At 57.5% G+C, this 22293-nt stretch overlaps 2 protein-coding genes across 2 annotated transcripts, besides 2 other annotated features; both read left to right on the forward strand.

Annotated features, from left to right (window-relative positions):
• Positions 1–482: 482 nt before the first annotated feature.
• Positions 483–12992, forward strand: LPMP_350980 (dynein heavy chain, putative; the record flags this gene model as incomplete). The annotated part of the gene is made up of 1 exon (XM_010704733.1): positions 483–12992. The coding sequence occupies one exon, from the start codon at positions 483–485 to the stop codon at positions 12990–12992; it is 12510 nt and encodes a 4169-aa protein (XP_010703035.1).
• Positions 12993–15716: 2724 nt separating this feature from the next.
• On the forward strand, positions 15717–17861 carry LPMP_350990 (hypothetical protein; the record flags this gene model as incomplete). Its single annotated transcript, XM_010704734.1, has 1 exon — positions 15717–17861. The coding sequence occupies one exon, from the start codon at positions 15717–15719 to the stop codon at positions 17859–17861; it is 2145 nt and encodes a 714-aa protein (XP_010703036.1).
• A 2148-nt stretch (positions 17862–20009) lies between these two features.
• Positions 20010–20166: a repeat region.
• A 666-nt stretch (positions 20167–20832) lies between these two features.
• Positions 20833–21687: a repeat region.
• The last annotated feature ends 606 nt before the right edge of the window (positions 21688–22293 follow it).

Raw genomic sequence — 22293 nt, forward strand, 5'->3', positions numbered from 1 at the left:
TCTGACAAGAACACGAACACTGAACGAGCCGTTCCCTCGAACTCATCGCCGTCGACCTGTTACCAACTTTTCTCTGTGCTCGTGCGCGTCTGTGCATTCATCACGTGTCTTACTTTCTTTTTTATGTCGTGGGTGCGTCCGTTTTTCCATCAAGAAACGCCCGATTTCACCTGCACTCAACCATGTCCATTTCCTACGAAGAGCTGCTCGCCCTTCGGCGCGCGCAAGTGGCAGAAAAGCAGCAGCAGCTGCAGGCCACTGCGCCCTCGGCTCCGTCGGCTACGTCTCCGACTTCAAGCTGCTGGAAAGGTATACTAACGGCACCCGAAACCCTGCAGTGCCATCGGCTACCACAGGCGTCCGAAAGTGCCCCGGCGTCCACAACGCAGAGCACCGCGGTCAGCCCGTATTGGCAAAGGACAGATGGGAAGACCACAACTTGCGCATCGAATACCGTGGCCGCCGAGCTGGAGCCGAAGGTGATGGCGCCCACCTTCTCGGTGCGAGGTGAGGTGTCGCGAGCACAGCTTATCCAGCGCAAGCGTCGGCGCATCGACGCTGGTCCTACGCTCCCCGAACTGCTAGTCACGCGGGTCAAGTATTCTACCGCGACGGAGAACCTGGAGAGTAGTGTGGAAAAGGGCAACGCAGGAACCGCCCCTTGCGTTGTGACCGGAGATTACGCTGCGTGGCTGCCTCTGGAGGCCTTTGATGATGCTTTTCGCTTCGAGGAGCTGTCGCCAGCGGACTGGGCGGCGCGTGTCGCAGCGGCTCCGTCGGGTTTCCCTTGTCTGTTTTGGAAGCTGGACCACCGGCAGCCTCACAGGGGGGGCATCTGGGCCTCAGGGCGTGTTGTAGAGGTCGATGTGGATAAGCAGCTGTACCACGTTTCGCCGGACGACGTCAGAGACTTTCGCAGCGCCATACCAAAGAAAGCCGACGCCTACGGCAGTGCAGAGGACGCCGTGTTGCTCGCGCTGCCGCGCGTTTTCGTGTGTTTCGCTGCCGAGGATCCCGATAACTTTGCGGACCGCTTCACTGCCGCCTACAATCGCCGTAGCGCTGCCGAAGCCGCGCTGCGCACAGAGTTGTACGTCGACTTCATCCCTCTAGACGAGTACACCACACTCGATCCGCTTGTTGCCCGACGCGTGCGCGACGGCGCTCTCAGTACGCCGACGCTTGTGGAGAGTGAGTCGAACCTAAACGTGGCTGGTCTACTGGAGGAGGTGCGCACTGGGTACAGCCGCGTCATGAATGCCGAACTTTTCCGCTTCATAACGCAGGGCAGTGGCCTTTCACAACTGACGGGTCCCTCTGTGACGTCGGCGACGTTGTCGGCGTCGCCGTTATTCGCAAGCGACACAGGGTGTCTAGCCCCGCTCTACGGCGTCCCCCCTCACCGAACCGAGCGCTTCGCAGCTACGGTGGCGGCATTCCGCCAGAAATGCTTCTGGAGCACCTCCCCGGTGCTTGCAGGCCTTACGCGGGCCGTGTACCAAGCCAACAACACCTTGCTATCTCGGTGTGCGTTCGTGCTCTACTCCACGGCGAAGATGAAGTGGCCGCTGAGTCTCATGGACCTGGAGGAGATGGAGACGACTGCGATGCGCGACTCCTTCGTGCATGCCAGGGACAACTGGCTGACCCCGACTGTTGACATGGCCAAGTGCACGCTTAGCGCCCTCTCGTCCACGGACGCGGTTCATTTATATCACTACGACGTGAACACCTACACGGGTTGCACCACGGAGCGATACCTGCGGCAGATTCAGCTGTGCATGCAGGATGCCCTCCAGCATTACCTGATGAGTTCACTGGAGGCGTTGACCCGCTTTGTCGAGCACGCCGGGGACAGCGAAGTCAAGATTCGTGGAATGGCCGATGTCGAGGTCACACGCGGAGTCCATCCCGCTCCACAGACCCCGTTCGGCGCCGACGAGCGCCTTACTGCGGGTTTTCTGTTGCCTCCGCCGTACCCGCTGCCACCGTTGCTCTCTGTCGTACTCCTGTGCACGGCGCACGGCGATGGCAGCGCGAAGGCCACACCGGAGGCGCCCAATGCTCAGACGGCCGCGGCGCAAGCTCTGATGGCAGACGTAGGTGACGTACCGGAGGAGGAGAAGGGCAATGCAGGGAAACGGACTACTGCGTCCTTGAGCTACAGCTGCTCCGTTGAAACGATCCGGTCGTCGCTGCACGGACTCCTCAAGCGGTGCCTGACACAGCACAGTACTCTTCATACGGTTGAGCGCGTCCTCTTTGACTTTCTCTACGACTCCGCCACGGCGTTTCTCCAAGTACCCGACACGTCGTGCATGCTGATGGAGTCGTGGATGCAGCGACTGAACGTGGTGCTTGACCGCGTCGCCGTTGCCATGAATGCGTACAAGGAGACGTACACCCCCTTCACGGCAGTGATTGAGCTGGACTTGGACGCCTACATGGCTACTTTTGATGAGGGCTTCCCACACACGCGCGGCGTCGAGGCGGAGGTGCAGCGCTTTCTCACACTGCAGCAGGAGGTGCTGAATTGTATTCCAGTATCCGCAGACTTGGGCCTTGTGCGTGTGAATTGCGGCGAGCTGCGCCGCGCATTGTCCAAAAAGTGCGCCATGGGAGCCTCCAAGGTGCTGGACGTTGTGGCTGCTCGCGCGCTTGGTAAGGAGATCATGGTGAGCGAGCGCTACAGCGAGCTGTACGCAACGCTGCGCAAGCCGACCGAGACACCGGAGGAGGTGGTCGCCACAAAGGACTTCATCAAGACTATTCCAGAGCACGCTGTTGACTTGGAGGCGGCCATCGAGGAGGCGAAGGAGATGCACGACCTACTCGACAGCTTCCAGCGTCCCCTCTCTGAGGAGGAGTTCAACAAGAAGTGGAAAGCGATTACCTGGCCAGGCCAGCTTGACAGCGCCGTCAACGAACGCATTGAGGAACTGGAAGAGACGAAGCGACGTCTCTTGGCGTCCATGAACCGAGCGCAAGATTTCTTCGAAAAGGAAGTCGACCGAATTCAGAAACTCGTCGATCAGTACAGCGAGCACCGCAACGCCAGTCGCATGACTGAGATTGCTGAGGACGTGATGCGGGTTCAAGAGAAGATACGTCAGCTACGCAGCCAAGCAAACACCTTCAACACCCACGAGTCGCTCTTCCACATGGAAGAGACCGACTACTCAGCGGTGCACCAGCTCGCCACAGACTTCGAGCCGTACGAGGCGCTCTGGCTCACCTCGGCGAACTGGTACACCTCCCTTAAAAAGTGGCACCAGATAGCGTTCATGAGCATCGATGCGGAGGAGGTGGAGCGGGTCGTAGGTGACACCCTTCGCATCATGAACACGTGCACTCGCAACCCGCAGCTGACCCCGGAGCTGGTGCAGGTGGCGGAGCGCACCCGCGAGAATGTAAAGCAGTTTCGCCCGCTTGTGCCGACGATCAAGTATCTGCGCATGGAAGGCATGCAGGAGCGGCACTGGAGCCAGCTGTCAAAGGAGCTTGGCCAGGAAGTGGAGCCGGGCCTCACGCTGAAGAGTCTCGACGATGTGGTTCGCATGAACTTGACTCAGCAGAACAACGTGCTCATGCGCATTTCCGAAATCGCGTCGCGCGAGTTTCACATTGAGATGTCGCTCGCGAAGATGAAGGCAGGGTGGGCTGACATGCGGATGGGTGTCACGTCGTACAAGGCGACGGGATGCTATGTGGTGTCAAAGGATGTGGTGGATCGGACGCAGGAGAAGCTGGACGATCAAATGTTACTGACGCAGAGCCTCGCCTTCTCGCCCTTCAAGCAGCTTTTCGAGGACGAGATCGGCAACTGGGAAACCTCGCTGAAGCTCGTGCAAGACGTACTGGATGCGTGGCTGCGGTGCCAAAAGTCATGGCTCTATCTCGAGCCCATCTTCCAGTCGGAGGACATCTCGCGCCAGCTTCCGGGCGAGTACAAGCGCTTTCAACTGGTGCACAAGAATTGGAAGTTCCTGACAAACAAGGCGCACGAGGTGGACCGAACGCTAGATTTCTGCACCACAACGGAGCGCTGTCTCGAGCTGCTCAACGAGAACAACGACACGCTGGAGGTGGTGGAGCGAGGCTTGAACCAGTACCTCGAGAACAAACGCGCCTCCTTTGCCCGCTTCTACTTCTTGTCCGACGACGAGCTGCTGACGATCTTGTCGGAGGCGCGCGACCCACAGAAACTTCAGCCGCAGTTCCGCAAGCTCTTCGAGAACATTGCCCGCATCGATATGCGCAACGCCGACAACGAGATGTTCGGCATGTACTCGCAGATGGACGAGTATATCCCTTTTGTGCAGTCCGTGCTGCCGCGCAAATACGTCGAGAACTGGCTGACGGAGATTGAGCACATGATGAAGATTTCGATCCGGGTTCAGCTGGAGGTGGGGGTGAAGAACTCGGCCACCATGCAGCGCCATGATTTTGTGCTGCAGTCACCGGGGCAGGTGGCGATCGCCGTGAACCAGATTATGTGGACGCACGAGTGCGAATTGTCGTTGAAAGAGCACGGCTCGCTCGCCCCCTACGTCGAGACAGCGCAGGAGAACTTGATGGTGCTGGTGGAGACAGTGCGGCAGCCGCTGACAAGCCTACAGCGCATGAACCTGAGCGGCCTTATCACGATTGAGGTACATGCCAGGGACATTGTTGAGCAGCTCGCCAAGGCGAGGGTGGACAGCGTCCACGCCTTTGAGTGGGTCTCGCAGCTGCGTAGTTATTGGGAGAACAATGACTGCTTACTGCGTCAGGTGGAGGCGCAGTTTCGCTATGGTGGCGAGTACCTTGGCAACACTACGCGTCTTGTAATCACGCCCTTAACCGATCGAATCTACCTGACCTTGACCGGAGCGATGCACATGTTCCTCGGCGGTGCCCCAGCCGGGCCTGCTGGTACTGGCAAGACGGAGACAGTGAAGGATCTTGCAAAGGCCGTAGGAAAGCAGTGTGTGGTGTTCAACTGTCAGGAGGGTATGACGTACGCATCGATGGGCAAGTTCTTTAAAGGACTAGCCCAGGCCGGTGCGTGGGCGTGCTTTGACGAGTTCAACCGCATCGACGTCGAGGTGCTCTCTGTTGTGGCGCAACAGGTTTCCTCGCTACAAGAGGCGGCGCGCACCCGGCAGTTCCGCATTCCTTTCGAGGGTACTGAGATCCTTGTAGATCCCTCCTACTCCGTCTTTATCACCATGAACCCTGGTTACGCTGGCCGAACAGAGCTGCCGGATAACTTGAAGGTGCTGTTCCGCCCCGTGGCGTGCATGGTGCCGGACTACGCCATGATTGCGGAGATTCGCCTCTTCTCCTTCGGCTACTCTGATTCTCGCAAGCTAGCGCAGAAGATGGTGGCAACCTTTCGTCTGAGCTCCGAGCAACTCTCATCACAGGATCACTACGACTTTGGCATGCGCGCCGTCAACACGGTCATCTCAGCGGCTGGCCTGATGAAGCGCGAGCACCCCGATGAGGCCGAAGACGTGTTGCTGCTGCGTGCGCTGCGGGACTCGAATGCGCCGAAGTTCCTGGAGGAAGACTTGCTCTTGTTCGACGGCATCATTTCAGACCTCTTTCCAGGCGTCCAGCTCACCGCAGTCAACTACGGCGACCTCTTCACCACGCTCGAGGCGAAGGCGTCCTCGATGCACCTGCAGCCGACGGAGATGTTCCTCAAAAAGTGCGTGCAGATGTACGAGATGAGCGTGCTGCGCCATGGCGAAATGGCGGTGGGGCCGACGATGGGAGGCAAGACGTGCGCGACACGCGTCCTGCAAGCGGCAATGACACACCTGCGAAAGGAGCAGAAGAACACCAAGTTTGCCGAGGTCAAGACGTACTGCTTGAACCCAAAATCAATCACAATGACCCAGCTGTACGGTGGTTTTGACGAGGCAACTGGGGAGTGGCGGGACGGCATCATTGGCGAGGTGTTTCGCCTAGCAGCTCGAGACACAAGCGACGCGCGGCAGTGGATCATCTTTGACGGCCCGGTCGACGCGCTCTGGATTGAATCCATGAACACGGTACTGGACGAGAACAAGAAATTGTGCCTCATCTCTGGCGAGATCATCACGATGACGCCCTACATGAACTGCTGGTTCGAGGTGGAGGACTTGGCGGTCGCCTCGCCAGCTACCGTCTCACGGGCCGGTATGATTTACCTGGAGCCGAACACATGCATCGGCGTGCGTAACTACATTCGCAGCTGGCAGCAGTACAGACTTCCCATCACAATGGACCCGTACAAGGAGCAGTTGCAAGAGCTGTGCGAACAGCTCTTCCCGTCGCTCATTCACTTTGTACAGACGGAGGTGAGCGAGTACAGCCCGTCCACCTGGCCCAACCTGGTGATGTCGTGCTTCAACCTATTTGACTGCTTTATGTCGCCCTACACCCCAACGCGCACATACGAGGTGCCGCAGGAGAAGCTGGACTTGTTGCGCGAGGTGCACCTGCATCTCCTGGTCTTCTCGGTTGTCTGGTCCTTCGGCGCCACTGGCGATCGGCCGAGCCAGGAGCGGTTTGACAAATTTTTGCGCGACGAGCTGCGGCTGCGCAACGTCAACATTGAGCTGCCCGTGATTGGATACCTGCAGGATTACCAATTCCTCCCGGAGGAGCGCGGCTGGGTCGCGTGGACGGAGCGACTGCCGCCGTTCACGGCACAGGTAACACAAAGCAACTTCTCCGACATCATCGTTCTGACGACTGACGTGGTACGGTACAAGTATGTGAATCGAATTCTTCTGGAGCATTCGTACCACACTCTATGCTGCGGGCCCACCGGTACGGGCAAGACGGTCCTGATGCGGCAGCTGCTCATGCAGGAGATGCCAAAGGAATGCACGCCAATCTTCTTTACCTTCTCAGCCCGCACAACCGCCAATCAGACGCAGGATCTCATATGCTCCAAGTTTGAGGTGCGCAAGCGCGCATCACCGCAGGTGTGGGGTGCACCACTGAACCGCAAGTTCATCATCCTCGTCGACGACATGAATATGCCGCTCAAGGAGCAGTATGGCGCACAGCCGCCAATTGAGCTGCTTCGGCAGTTCATGAACTACAGCGGCTGGTACGACTGCCGTACCCGCGAGTTCTTCTCGATTGTGGACGTGGTGTTCGCCGGCACGATGGGCCCACCCGGCGGCGGTCGCCATTTCATCACGCAGCGTTTCCTGCGCCACTTTCACCAGATTGCTTTCCCTGAAATTGAGGACGACAACATGCGCCGCATCTTTGTCTCTCTGCTGGAGAGCTACTTCTCCGTCTTTGCTGAGGATGTGCGTATGAAGCTTTCCTCCGTCGTGCTAGCGTCCATCGAGGTCTTTAACACTGCCGTCAAAGAACTCAAGCCGACCCCTGCCCGTCCACACTATCTCTTCAACCTCCGCGACCTCGCGAAGGTGATGGACGGACTTACGAACGCGACACCCGCTACAGTGAAGACGGTGCCGGCACTGGTGCGACTGTGGCTACATGAAGAGATGCGGACCTTCGAAGACCGCCTGACGAATGATGTGGACAGGACGTGTTTTCAGGAGCTGCTTGGGAAGCAGTTGCAGAAGCATCTGAAGCTGTCGGTGGGCGAGGTGTTGCCAAGCCAACCTAGCAACGGTACCGGAGGAGTCGAGAACCAGCAGCTGCCCACATCGGCGGCCAACATGAACGCCCTCATGTTTGTGGACTTCATGGGCACCAAGGCGGAGCAGCGCGTCTATCAAGAAGCGAGTGACTTCAACGCCGTGGTCAAGGTACTCGAGCACCAGCTGCAGGAGTATAATCAGCAGTGCGTCGGTGGCCGTCAGCTGGACCTGGTCATCTTCTCCGATGCCGCGCGGCACGTTTGCCGCATTGCGCGTGTGTTGCGCAAGCCAAACGGGCACGCGCTGCTCCTCGGCGTCGGCGGCTCTGGCCGTCAGTCGCTGTCCCGCCTTGCAGCCCATCTGAATGAGTACGAGCTGTTCCAGGTCGAGATGGCGAAGGGGTACACGATGAACGCCTGGCACGAGGACCTGAAAGGGGTGCTGCGGCGCGTCGCGCTCCAAAAGAAACAGGTGCTTTTTCTCTTCGCCGACACTCAAATTGTGCACGAGTCCATGCTCGAGGATGTGAACAATCTCCTCAACTCCGGTGAGGTACCCAACCTTTTCTTTGGCCAGGAGCTGGAGGAGCTGCTGAACTCAATGCGCCAAGTCTGCGTGGCGGAGGGCCTGCCGGTGGACAAGGTCACCATTTTTGCCCGTTTTGTACGCAGCTGCCGCAGTCAACTCCACATCTCTCTCTGCATGTCGCCGCTGGGCGAGGTCTTCCGCAGCCGTCTGCGCATGTTTCCGGCGCTTGTGAACTGCTGCACGGTGGACTGGTTCTCGGCGTGGCCGCAGCAGGCGCTGAGCAGCGTGGCGCACAACTACTTTGCCGCCATGCCGCTGCTGGCGCAGGAGGCGAGAGCGGTGGAGGTGTGTACGGAGGTGTGCGTGCGCGTTCACGTGAACGTCGAGGCCGTCTCTGCCCGCTTCCTCACTGAGACGCAGCGGCACAACTATGTGACCCCCACGTCATTCCTCGAGCTCCTCCACACTTTCGGCGCGCTCATGGAGACGCAGACAGAGAAGAACCAAACCACGAAGGACCGCTTCGTCAACGGCCTGGCCAAGCTACGCGAGACTGAGGACGCTGTGGCCGCACTGCAGCAGACTCTGTCGCAGAGTCAGCCAGTCTTGCTGGAGAAAAACGAGTCCATCAAAGCTCTCGTCGCCGAAATGGAGGTGCAGACGGCTGAGGCGGAGAAGACAAAGAAGGAGGCACAGAGGGAGCGCGAGGCGGTGGCGACAATGCAGGCGGAGTGCGCAGCCATCGAGGGTGCTGCGCAGGAACAGCTGGCTGAGGCGCTGCCGGAGCTAGACCGAGCTCTGGAGAGTCTCAAGAACCTTAAGTCGTCGCAGATTACGGAGGTGTCCGGCTACAAAGCGCCGACTGCAGGTGTTGTCATGACGATGCAGGGCATCTGCATTCTCTTTCAAATCAAGCCCCAGATGCGCGCCGCAAACCCGATGGAGGAGAAGAAACCCGACTTCTGGGCTATCGCCAAGGAGCAGCTACTCAACAACCCCAACCAACTCCTGCAGCGACTCATCCAGTACGACAAAGAGAGTATTCCGGATAAACTTATCCAGGCAGTCATGCCCCTCGTCAGGTCCGACGATTTCACACCGAAGAAGATCGCTGGTGCCAGTCAGGCTTGTGCCGCCATGTGTCAGTGGACACACGCAATGGTGCGCTTTTACGAGGTGAATAAGAAGGTGGCGCCGTTGCGAGAGGAGCTGGCGGTGGCACAGCAGGCGAACCAGGAGGCCCAGCAGAAGCTGAAGGCGGCCGAAGGCCAGCTTGCCGAAGTAGAAACGCGGCTTGCCGATATGCAGTACCGCAAGGAAGAGGCTGAGCGAGAGATGGGGGAACTGGATCAAACGGTGAAGCGCACGGCGCTGCGGCTGGAGCGGGCCGCGATGCTTATCGACGGCTTGGCAGGCGAGAAACGCGCTTGGATGCAGTCGGTGGAGCGCATCGACGAGTCAACCCGGTACCTGATGGGCGACATGCTCGTGGCGGCTGGCCAGATCGCATACTGCGGTCCATTCACGTCCGTGTACCGTGAGGACCTCCTGCAGTCGTGGGGCAAGGAGCTGGACCAGCGCTTGATCCTGCATAGCGCGCAGTGTTCCATCTTCCACACGCTGCAGGACGCGGTGGAAACGCGGAAGTGGATCTTGAAAGGGCTTCCAATGGATACCCTGTCGATTGAGAACGCTCTCTTCGCGAAGAACGCGCGCCGGTGGCCGCTTCTGATCGACCCTCAGACCCAGGGTAACCGATGGATCCGGAGAACGTACCAGGATTCGCTGGAGGTGGTGCGACCAAGCCAGAAGGACCTTATCAAGCGCATCGAGTTTTGCATCCGTGCTGGGCGGCCGGTGCTGCTGGAAAACGTCGGCGAGGAGATGGACGCCAGCCTCAACCCTTTGCTAGAACGACGCATCTTCGTGGAGGGTGGGACAGAGATGATTCGCATCTCCGACACGCCGATTCCGTGGAACCCGAAGTTCAAGTTCTTTATGACGACGAAACTGCCGAACCCCCACTACATCCCGGAGGTGATGGTGCGCGTCACGCTACTGAACTTCTTCATCACCCCTCACGGACTCGAAGACCAGATTCTCGGCGTTGTAGTTGGACAGGAGCGCAGGGAGCTAGAAATGCGGCGCAGTGACCTGATTGAGAAGAACGCTGCAATGAAAGCCGACCTCGTGAACACGCAGGAGAGCATCTTGTGTAAACTGAAGGAGGTGCAGGGCGAAGTGCTCGACGACGTGGAGCTTATTGCCTACCTGAATGAGTCGAAAGAGAAGACGATAGAAATTACAACGCGAGTGGCCGAGGCAGAGGCCGCCGAGGTGGAGCTCACGGCTAGCCGCGAGGAGTACCGCCCCATTGCGCATCACTCCTCGTGCCTTTACTTCTGCTGCTCCACCCTGTCCCACGTCGACCCCATGTACCAGTACTCCCTTCAGTGGTTCGTGCAGCTCTTCATCGCGAGCATTGACCAGGCGAGGCGCTCCGACGACCTGGTGCAGCGCCTAGAGAACCTGAAGGAGTATTTCACCTACAGCTTCTACCAGAACGTGAGCCGCTCCCTCTTTGAGAAGCACAAGCTTCTGTTCTCCTTCTACCTCTGCGTGCGACTCAAGGACCAGCGGGCGGAGGTGGACCACGCGGAGTTCCGATTTTTGCTGCACGGCCCCACGCTCGTCGCCGACGCGAACGACAACCCGGACCCGAGCTGGATCACGCCGGCGACGTGGAACGAGTGGTGCTACCTAGACCAGCACTTCAGCGCCTTCTGCGGCCTCAAGGAGCATCTTCGCGCCCACCTGCCGTACTACAAAGAACTCTTCATGTCCTCTGCCGCTCATCGACAGCCCATGGCCGCAGACTGGGCAGACAAACTGACACCGATGCAACACCTGATGTTCCTGCGCTGCGTACGGCCCGACAAGGTGATGGAGAGGTTGCAGGACTTTGTCTTGGCGGAGATGGGGGAGAAGTTTATCCGGCCGCCGCCATTTGACCTGATCACATCCTTCAAGGACTCCAGTCCGGCGGTGCCGCTCATCTTTATCCTGTCGCAAGGTGCCGACCCGTATGACGACTGGAAGCGCTTTGCCGACGCGCAGAACATGGGCAAAAAGCTGTACGACGTATCGCTCGGCCAGGGGCAAGGCCCACGCGCAGAGCGCATGATGCAGGAGGCGATGGAGAACGGCTCGTGGGTTCTGTTGCAGAACTGCCATCTCGCCACGTCCTGGATGCCGACACTGGAACGGCTGGTTGAGTCCATCACGCCAACCACGCATCCCAGCTTCCGACTGTGGCTCACGTCGATGCCAAACGCGCATTTCCCGGTGGCGGTGCTGCAGAGCGGTGTGAAGATGACAAATGAGCCGCCGAAGGGACTGCAGGCAAACGTGTCGCGCTCCATCGCCGCCTACGCAGGCGACTTTCTGGAATCCTGTCAGAAGCCGATGGAGCTCAAAAAGCTCTTCTTCTCCATGTGCTTCTTTCATGCCCTGGTGCAGGAGCGTCGCAAGTTCGGGCCACTTGGGTGGAACATTGCGTACGAGTTCACCAGCGGCGATCTGGGCTGTTGCGTGACACAAGTGAAAATGTTCCTTGACAAGTACGCCGAGGTCCCCTACACGGTGATCAGGGAGCTGAGCGGCAACATTCACTACGGTGGACGCGTCACAGATGAGTGGGATCGCCGCACCCTCAACACACTACTGGAACCCTTTGTGACACCGGATGTCATGGCGGACGGTTACTTGTTTTGCCCTCGGCTGCAGGAGTACCAGTCGGTCCCTACCACGCACCGGCAAGGGTACCTGGACTACGTCGCCTCGTGGCCACTGAACACCAGTCCAGAGACATTCGGGCTGCACGAAAATGCGGACATCACCTGCGCCCGCACCGAGACGTTCGAGACACTGCAGGCGATCGTGCTTCTACAAGGCGACCAAGGTCGCGGGGGCGACGGTGCCTCGTTGTCGTCGGCAGCTGCGTTGACCCCAGATGACATGGTGAGGACGTTCGGGGAGGCGATCCAGCGCAAGGTCGCTGCGCCGTTTGACCTCGACCAGTTCCGCCGCAAGTATCCGACAAAGTACGAGGACTCCATGAACACGGTCCTGGTGCAGGAGGCCATCCGCTTTAACCGGCTGGTGATGCTGCTGCACCAAACACTAGAGCAGCTGCCAATGGCGATCCGCGGCGAGGTGGTCATGAGCAAGGAGCTAGAGGAAGTGTACCTGGCCCTGTACAACAACCAGGTTCCTGCCCTGTGGTCCGAAAAGGCATACCCGAGCCTCAAGTCTCTCGGTGCCTGGGTGGATGACCTGGTGCGACGCCTTGCGATGGTGCAGGACTGGTACTTGCACGGCCACCCGAACATGTACTGGATCTCCGGCTTCTTCTTCCCGCAGGCCTTCTTGACGAGTATACTGCAGAACCACGCGCGTGCGATGCACATTTCAATTGACACTATCAGCTACGACTTTGAGTGGATGTCCGCAGATCCATCATCGGTCACAGCGCGGCCGGAGGTGGGTTGCTACATTCATGGCATGTTTATCGAGGGTGCTCGCTTTGACCCTTCTACGCTGAGGTTGGCGGAGTCGTTGCCCAAGGTGCTCTACGAGCAGGCACCGATGCTGTGGTTGAAGCCCGTGCGTGACCGAGTGCCACCGGCGAGCGACATCTACGGGTGCCCGCTGTACAAGACGGTACGCCGCGCCGGCACGCTGAGCACAACTGGACACTCGACGAATTATGTGCTCACTGCCGAAATTCAGACACCGCCCGAGGCGGGCGCGAATCACTGGATTCGACGCGGTGTAGCTCTTGTATGTGCGCTAAGTACGTAGCAGAGGTACGCAGTGAACCGCTTTGCTCCCACTGCAGGTCCATTTCCGTCTGCGTGTGAGCTTGGTGGAGGGAGTCGTGTGTGTGTGTGTGTGTGTGTGTGTGTGTGTGTGTGTGTGTGTGTGACGTGGATGTGTTGTTGGCGCGCCATAGCAATCACGGCGCATTTATTTCCGTCTTGCCAGGGGTGCTGTTTTGCTGTTTTTTTTTTCTGACACTCTTCTGCTCCTTTCGTGGTTGAGGTCACTTTACCTTTTGGGTTTCCGTGTCCTCACTTTGTCGCTGCGCCACGGTAGGTGTCGCCGTAGCTGCAACATACGGAGAGAGGAGGGGGTAGACGCCCCAACAATGTACACATCGGTGAGCAATCGCACAGACACACACACACACACCATACGCACCGTCAACACTGTTTGCGTCTCCGTCTAGTCTATTAGAATGGAATATGATGTACAGCCCCTGGTGAACGCGCTTAAAGGGGAATCGCGTTCTTTTGTTGTCGTTGAGGAGAGAAGAGGTGATATCGATGTATACTTGAATGCACGCCTCATAGAAAGGCACATGTGCTGTCCGCACGTGTGGCAGTGCCGCTGACAAGACGGGCGGGCTTCTGCGCAGTGCATATCACACACATGCACACCCGCCAAGGAAACTAATGAGCCCAACTTGGCGGGTGAGCCTTATCGAGTTTCTTCGTGGACTCCGAACAACGATATGAACGCGCAGCTGCGCCGATCAACACGCGGACGCGCAGGCGTCTTCATCAGCTTAAGTTCCCCCCTGGCGAGAACGTTGTTTTTCGCTGTAGGCACCTGTGCCGCTTTTGGTTGCTGCATCCTCGTGTCGAAGCCAAGCACCAACTCCGTGCACGCACGTTGCAATGCCTCTTTCCGTAGTCGCTGTTACCGCGCTTGTTCACTCGATGTTTTCGCTTTCTCTCCTCTTTATGTTTTCGTATCTGCTTTGGAGTTTGACCGTCTTACGGTGGCCTCGATTTCAGCCTTCTCTTGACTCTATTCGGTGACTAACACCGTTTGTTGTTTGCCTGTCCCATACAGCTGCGCATGTGAAACAGAAGTAACCTTTTTGGGCGTCTTGGGGGGTCGTGTGTTCTCCCCGCTGCCCTTGTCCGCCCCCGCTCAGGGGACTCTTGCATCCGTTAGTGGTGTGAAGAGGAGGGGCGATCCGATGGTGAACACCTCACGCCATGCAGAGCCGCGCGCGCACGTCCAGGCCTGGCAGGGATCTAGGCGGACTCTCTCCACGCACTGAGGCCTCCCTGTGACCCCTCCTCCTCCTTTGCTCAGGTGAAGGAAGGACAAGGGCTGTGGAGATTCACAAACGTGAAGTGGAGCTGCACCTGAGCGTAGCGGCGAGCTGCAGCAAACGAAGAAACAGAGAGAGGAAGGCAGGAACAGAGCAGCAGTGGTAGGGGTGTTCTCGACATGCTTCGGGCTCGTCGTCTTCCTCTGGGCTCAATCCCTGTTCCTTCTTGGCCACCGTCCACGGTCGTCCTCTTCATGCTCACTGTTTCCTCTCCTTCTCCCATCAATCGATTTCCTCATGGTGAAAACGTATCCTTTGGGGGTGGTGGTGGGCGGCGGCGGCGGTCGCAAGGAAGGGGAGAGCTCGTGAGCACTTGCTTCCTTTCCTGGTGCTGCTGTCTTCGAAGCTTGGCTGTTTTGCTTTTATCCTCCGACTAGGACCCCTTCACGACCAGACCACTTGTCTTTTCAGTCCCCTCCCCTCGCATTCATACACTCCTCCTCATTCCCGCCTTTTCATACCCGTACACCTACGGGCTGTAAAGATAACTGAGTCTCCACTGATTCCCTCGGCTGCCTGCTCCCCCTCCCTCCCCCCGCTTTGCCCATCGCACCCTTCATCGGTGAGGGCCTCTGTCGCCCACCTTTCCGTGTCGTTAGGACTCGTGCATTGCCTCTTTTTTGAACGGCGGTGCCCCCCTAAGTGCAAGTGCTCTGGGGCTCGATAGCTGGGCGTGCGTGTTTTAGCCACTGCCAGTGCAGCCGAGACAGCGAAATTTTCACTTCGTCCGTCTCTTGTGTCTTTTTCGCACTCCTCCCACGCCCCAGCATGGCGCTGCTGCCGTGACTGACTCGCCTTTTTTTTCGTTCTAATTATTATTTTATAGCTTTCGTGTTGCTCCCATTTCTTGTGCAGCATTTTTGCACCTTCACACCACTCCCTCCTCTTCGTGTCTTATCCGAGGGTCACTTGTCGTCGACGGTGCTGGTACTGCGGCACCTCGTCTCTCACCCGTCCTCCTTCTTGTTCCCTTTGTTTTGTTTTGCTTCATGCGTCCCTGTGTCCCTCGGTACGTATCATCAACATTTCCTGCAACGCCGCGCAACGCTTTCTGCCCTTGAAGCCGACAAGTGGGCTGCTATTTAGTTACCTGCCAGCACCGCGGCATCTTGGGGAGCTTCTCTCGCACCGAACCGGTACGATCGGTGAGGCAAGGGCGTGTTGTGTGTCGGTAGATCTCCATCGCACTCTTGTTATTCGCTACCTACATTGTGTCTATCACCAAAGCGCTGGATGTCAGCTCTTTTGCTGTCGTGTTCACTGCTTTTTCAGTCGCCCGTGGATACGGCAACGTTTTGTGAGTGTGCGTGAAGTGCTCAATCAGGAAGACAATTCTTGGTGCCCTCAGCCCCCCCCCCCGAACACGACACACACGCACCCACAAAGGCAGCTGTAGGAGCATGCACCGCACAGGGGGCCGGCAACTGGCTCTACGCAACGGTGCTGGCAAGGCTACCGCTGGCACGACATGGCTACGTGTTTTTGTTGCTGCCTTAATTACCCTCTCGACTGGGTCGGCAGTGCTGTACGTCGCTATCCTCGGCCTCGATGATGTTTATTCGGTGCGAAACAGCCAAAACATCTACTACGCGAATAGTTCGCTTACAGCATCAAATGACACGTCCTCGGCGACGCGGGACCCAGTCGAAGGCCAAACATTACTTTTTCCAGAACTACACGCCTCTATTGGCTTCCACACCGTGTGCGTCAGTCATAACTGCTTCGCGCGCTCTCATCTCAGTGGCATCTCGGCCCTCGTCGCGAATGCGGCCCAAGGATCCACGGGGCCCCCTCTACCCGAACGTCTGGCTATCGCGTACGAGGAGGCAACGTCCCAATACATCTTCGGCTTTGACATAGGCACGCCGTGCGGGACGCCACGGGCCAAGATACAGTCTCTTAGCAACTTGGGCGTGGCCGCGTCGGCGTTGTCACTTGTATTGGTGCTCGCTCTCTTCGCCATAAGCATGATTCTCTGCTGGCTGGTCGGCGACGCGACTGTCAACCACGAGCTCCATTGCGTAACCGCTAACACGGTGGACCTGCCGACACCGTATCTGCTGCACAAAATGAGCCGGCATCTACGGCTGAAAAAGACGCTTCTCTTGAGCGCCATCCTTAGCTTATTGGTCTTTACGATGGCTCTCTGCACGATGGGTGTCGCGGTCGGACTGAACGGGAGCACGTCAAAATGTGGACAGTCTGTCTGCGCTGCGTTTGAACGGGCCATGGAGAACTTCTATGCGCTGGCGGACTCCTTGAGCATGAACGTCTCCACACCGCGCGTCTACTCGTGCCGCTACGGCAGCACCTACCTCCTCATTATGGTGGCTTTCTCTCTCTCTGCTGTCAGCCTGATAATGAACGCGGCTATGCTCTTCGTCTACCATCGATCGCGATATCACGAAAAGGTGTCGGCGATATGCGAGCAGCTGCACCAGGTGACAGGCGTGCAGAGCCGCACAGATGACAAGAATGACGCCTGCTTGCAGGTGCGGCGAGAGTCAGCCTTGGAAGAGGTCTCCTCGATGAAAAATTCTATGGCGGCCGTTTCCCGTGATGGCTCCGACGTACTCCGCAGCGACGCCCCCTTCGCCGTCGGTGGACTGGCGCGGCGTTCTTCGTTTCTGAGTACGCCCGCGGATGTACAACGGGCTGCTCACAGCGTTGGTGGTCGCATCGAATTGTATCGGCGGCTCAAACAGTTCAAGGCGGTGGAGGAGCAGAGGCGTTGGTGCATTGAAATGGAAAGGGGTATTGAGTTTCAAGCATGTCTGGCACTCGGCGAAAAGCTGGGGAGCAACGAGGGGCTTTGCAGGCTTCACAAATTCATGCTTGACTGGTTTGTCTCTCCAATCCTCGATATGTGCGTCTCGGAAACGCGCTGCAGGCAGCAGCTAATGTGTGAGTACTACACCGGGGCTACTGCACTTCTCGCTAGCTTAACTGACGGTGCAACGGTTGACCCGTTAGGACCTGCTCAGCACCGAGGGGAGGGTGCCGTCCTACGGGAAAAGGTGAGGGCAGTGGCGCCACAACGCATGCGACAGTGGCAGGAAGTACAGGGGAAGATGTGCCCTACCTTTCAACGCACCACCTCGTGCATAGCTGCGGATCCTCGACTGATACGAAGTTTGTCCTCCCCGAGCAATTCAGAACGAATCATACACGCGGAGCTGAACGCCGATGGGTGGATTCGGAAGTTCGAGGAGCTCCTCACAGCCTACGTGGATGCAGCCTTCTTAGAACCTCTTGCGAGGCATACTCTCAAAGCGAATGTGCGGGATCAGGAGGCGAACATGAGCAGCTGCTTCTCCTATTCTAGCCAGTACAAGGTTCCCTTGCCCTACAGCAGCAGAGACAGCTTCGTTGCCGTCGGTGGTGTGCGGTCACACGTGCGTGCTGACAGCATATCAGCTACTGGCGCCGCTGAGGCGTTCGAGTCTCCGTTCAGACAGCAGAAGGTGCTGGCGGAAGGTTCCCGTGCATCGCTCAGCGATGTTCTGCAACGCCGAGAGGTGAGTGCACGCGCGGCCGCAGCATAGCACCAGTTCCTGTACCAAGGCCACACAAAGCCTTGAGGGGAAAGAAGGCTGCTCAACTGGTGAAGAACACCTCTTCTACTCCCATGAACACTATCCTTCCCCGCGCCTCTTCTGTCCCTTAGCCAAGATGTGGCATCAGCAGGTCGCCGCCGCTGCGGCCGACGCTGCCCATCTCGTCGACGGACAGTACGTTTTATCACAGCACCGACACGGTTTGGGGAGCTGCGGAGTCGCATAGCGCGTACCAAAGTGCTTCGGAGACAGAACCTCAGGAGGACAAACTCCATGGTCGCCAACAGCATCGCATCTGGACGAGTCTTGCCTCTGTATCCACCTTAGCATTAGAATGAAACCTGAACTCCTCCCATCCGACGGCAGCGGCGGCATCTGCAGTGAATGGCCTATGAGGTAAACGCAGGGACATGTAATCACTTGATGTAAGCCGCTGTTACACAGAAACAAGCGTTACCCAGTTTTCTCTCCTATTCCTGTGTCACCTCCCTTTTCCCTCTTTGTCTCCTCAGCTCCCATGCCGACGCACTCAAGTGAGTCATGTTCGTTCTCTTACCAAAAGAAAAAGCTCTTCGACTGCTCTTGCACCTCTGGGAATCTCCTCGTGTGTGGTCCCCCTCCCCTCTCTCCCTATCGCGCTCCTTCTCATCGTGTTGTTTCTGCTTATGGTGAATTGTGAGTGCTCTGCCCCCACCTCCACCCCGTTTGTTTCGTTTGCGCTTCATCGTTGTTCTCTGCTGTGTGGGTCCCCTCGGTGGTGGTGGTGGTGGTGTGTGTGTCAGCCTCTTTTGGCTGTCGTTCTGTTCTTCCTTTTCTGTTTCTGCCCTTGTTTCCCCCTTTTTCTTCTTTTCGCTGTATTAAGTGTAGCACAAAATGGCCGTCATTGTGTGTGCTGCTGCTGGTGCTGTTCAGGTCACTCTTTGAGGGGTTTCGACTTTCCACTCTCCATAATTTGTTGCCTGCTTCTCTCTATGCTGTGTCGGGGTCTCCCTCGTTTCCAGCGCACATGTGGGATACTAGTATTTTCCTTTATCTACAGACAGCTAGGAAAGCTGCTTGCCTCCCCGCCCTCGTTTCCCTTCGCTTCTGTGTGTGTGTGTATTGAGGCCAATGCGGTGTCAAGCAGTCCTGACTATTCGGCCCCGATTGCAGCGGGCTCCCGCTACATCTCTACATAAACAACTTTCTTCCTCTCGCTTGGTTCCGTTTTATTTGTTCCTTTTTTTTGGGTGGGTAGGTGGGGGATTTCGGTACTCATGAACTGTGTCACTAACATATTCGATATCTTCCACCCGCTACCTCCTCGCCGCTGCCTTGTATTTCCACTGGGCGTCCCTTGCTCCCTGCATCACGTTTGCCTTTTCCTGAAAGGGTGTCATCTGCAACTTTTCTCCCTCCCACGATCTCCTCGGCTTCCTTGTCGCCGTCGTTACTCCTCGTTGCGCATCACCTCCTTTTCTCTCGTTCTTTCCGTCTTGGCCTATTGTTTTTCAATGCATGGATATGTTCTGTTTTGCTCCCCAGCTCAGCTTCTTTCAGCGCTATACCCCCCCCCCCACCACCACCACCCCTCGTTCCCTCCTCCCTCTCTCGTTTCATGTGCCTGTGTGTGTGTGTGTGTGTATGTGTGTGCGACAGGGTTGTCTTGATGAAGTCTTTTAGGACTTAGCACCGGTGCTAGGATTGATCTTAATGATGATCCCGCATCCTGCTTTCCAGTGACACGGGCCAGCAAACGTGGGGAAGTTACCGGATCGAGTGGTCTCATGTTAACTGGGCGAGCAACTCTAAGGCAACCTCTAACCACCACAGTCTGGCCTCCGCCCATGCCGCTTCACTGAGGAGCTTCTGTACCTGCCGCTCCGCAAAGTAGCCTGACGCCAGCCGGGTACCACGGTAGGAGCCCTGTGTGTGGAACACGCCCGGTGGTTCGGCGCGTTAGATTGCAGAGCTATCAGCACTGCTCTGAAGAAGTTCAACGTAGACCCCCCTCCCTTACTCACTGGGTTATGAATTTCTCAGACGATCGTCGCACCTGTCGTCGCTTTTACTCAGAAAGAACTAAGGTGACAAAGCTCACATGCAGATCTCCACAGGGATCAGTCCGGGACTCTCTTCCCTTCATCCTCTCTGGCGGACTCACTGAATGGGGAGCTCAACACGATGCCACGGGCTGCACCGTGCCTTCTCCGCTGCTGGCCTCATACTCCGCACATTCTCCACAGCGACAAGGATTTCATGCAAGCGACAGTGCAACTTGCCCTCTGGGAGTGGAGCACTGGGCACCGGTGTATTTCGTGGAGCTCTGTGAGACTCCCAGAACGCAGTACACACACTCTGGTATGCGACACCGCCACCAGCTGAAACACTGCGCTGCGCGCACGCAGTTGGAAGAGGATCGATAGCCGCGCCTGCTTCGAGTGGACCTCCAGCTAATGTGCGGGATCGACCGACACGTTGCAGAAACGATCAGAGTAGCCGGGCCTCAACTAGCCAGGCTGAGGGACATCAGCTCGCACGCATGGGGCCCGCCGATGGATCTTCTCTGATCTTTCTACTTCGAACCGATCGAACCAGACACAACTTTGCAGTGCCGCCGTGTGATGGGCTATTGCTTGCAAACGCCGCAGGGGGAGGCACTTGAGCACTTTCACACCAAAGAAGCCGCCGTCAGAGTGGGTACCGCAACCAACACGGACGACCGAGTCCTCTTCAAAGAGGTCCACCTACTGTCCCTCGACGCCATACTGTTGCTGCGTCGCTTGCGACAGCATCTCTTCTTAGCCACACAAAGACGTTACTCTGTGCATGTGGCGTACACGCTGGATTACGAGTGCTGTCATAGCACTCTGTCAACTCTCCTGCGGGTATGCAGGCATAGGCCCCACTCAAAGCTCTCCACCTACACACATCCCTCATGCGGAGCAGTGGCTTGTACTTCCACCGGTCCATCGCGGAAGGACTCTTCAGACGAGGAAAAGCTAGCGCCATGCAGGTACCGACACTCCCATATTGAGAAACTCCCCTACTCACTGTGGGCCGATGGAGAGGCACGAGCTGTCCTCAAGTCAAGGGTGGCCGCGATTGGCTATAATAGGGATGCTCTCACGGGTGCAGCGCCAAGAGGCCGCCCCCCCTTTGCCTGCAGCTGTCGCACTGAGTGTGAAGCTGTAGCGCTAGGGTAGGAGCTACTGCAGAGACATCTGGATCACCTAGGGCGCATCAAAACACGCGCGGGTGCTGCGGCAATGGACTCTCTCTCTCTCCCTCTTCATAGTGCTCGACACGGACCCTGTAAGGGTGGACGGTGGCACAGTGTAGCGTATTGGGTCCCATGTACTGTCGTTACTAACCAGTCGCATGCACCTCTTAGTACCGCGTCTCCGTGGTTATTGTGAATCATAGCACGACGACAAAGCTGGCAAGCTTTCGAAGTCGACAAGATGAGAGGAGGCAAAGTTTAGGTGCGTGACTTACGGGTCCGACTACTGGTCTCATGCACCTAAATCCTCTCTCGCTTCTCCGCACGAGTGACACCACCGCTTCCGCCCTCGGGCAGGACCCTGTGCGTGGTCCTCTTTGAATCGAGGCGTGCAGTTTACCCAAGTCCATCGGGCGGCGATCACGTAGCCGGTATGCGAGGAATGGACGGGGAAGGAAGAGAGGAACCCGTACAGAGCATGGCCACATTTGACGGCAGGAATGACTCTTCCTAGACGGCCAGGGGAGTTAACCGTGGTGCAACAGAGAGACATGGAGTGAGCTGTGGTTGTGTGCGCGTATTGGTTGAGGTGCGCGTGGTCGAATGGACATGCTGTAGTGCAAATTGGCCTCCATGACCGTGTGGTCGTCTCTCGCGCGCGACGAGTCCCATGCATCAGTGCTCTGGAAGAAGAACAAAAAACAACAACGAGAGGCGCGTCACTGGCTGTTGTTTGACTTCGTCGCCTTCTCTCTTTTCGTTCCTTCTGAGGCCTTTCTCATGTACTCTCGCACCTCACGAGGGATGCGAAGAGGGGATCGCAACTTAACACATCGAGCGTACACCCACTCGTGCACGTCTGTCTCTTGGTGTGGGCAAGGAGGGAAGGTGAAGCACTCACGGTGCCATTGGGTGGAAAGGAGAGCAGGTGGCAGGGTAGAGAAGGGGTGGTTGGGGTACGGGAAAATACAAAGGACACGCGGCACGGTAAAGCGAATTGTCGTTGGGGCAGCTCTGTGTCGCCTCGTCCTGTCATCCAAACGACGAGGACACCAAACCCTTCAAGCGAACAAGGACGTGCAGGCGTACATAAACCACATGGACTCGTTGCTGAGGACTCTCTCTCCCTCTTCTCCTCCTCCTCACTCAGGAGTATTTTTGGTGTCTCACTTCGTTGAGAAGACAGAGTGTAGGTGACCTGCTGCGCATGTAACGTGC

Source organism: Leishmania panamensis (assembly GCF_000755165.1).
Source record: "Leishmania panamensis strain MHOM/PA/94/PSC-1 chromosome 35 sequence".
Taxonomy (NCBI): domain Eukaryota; phylum Euglenozoa; class Kinetoplastea; order Trypanosomatida; family Trypanosomatidae; genus Leishmania; species Leishmania panamensis.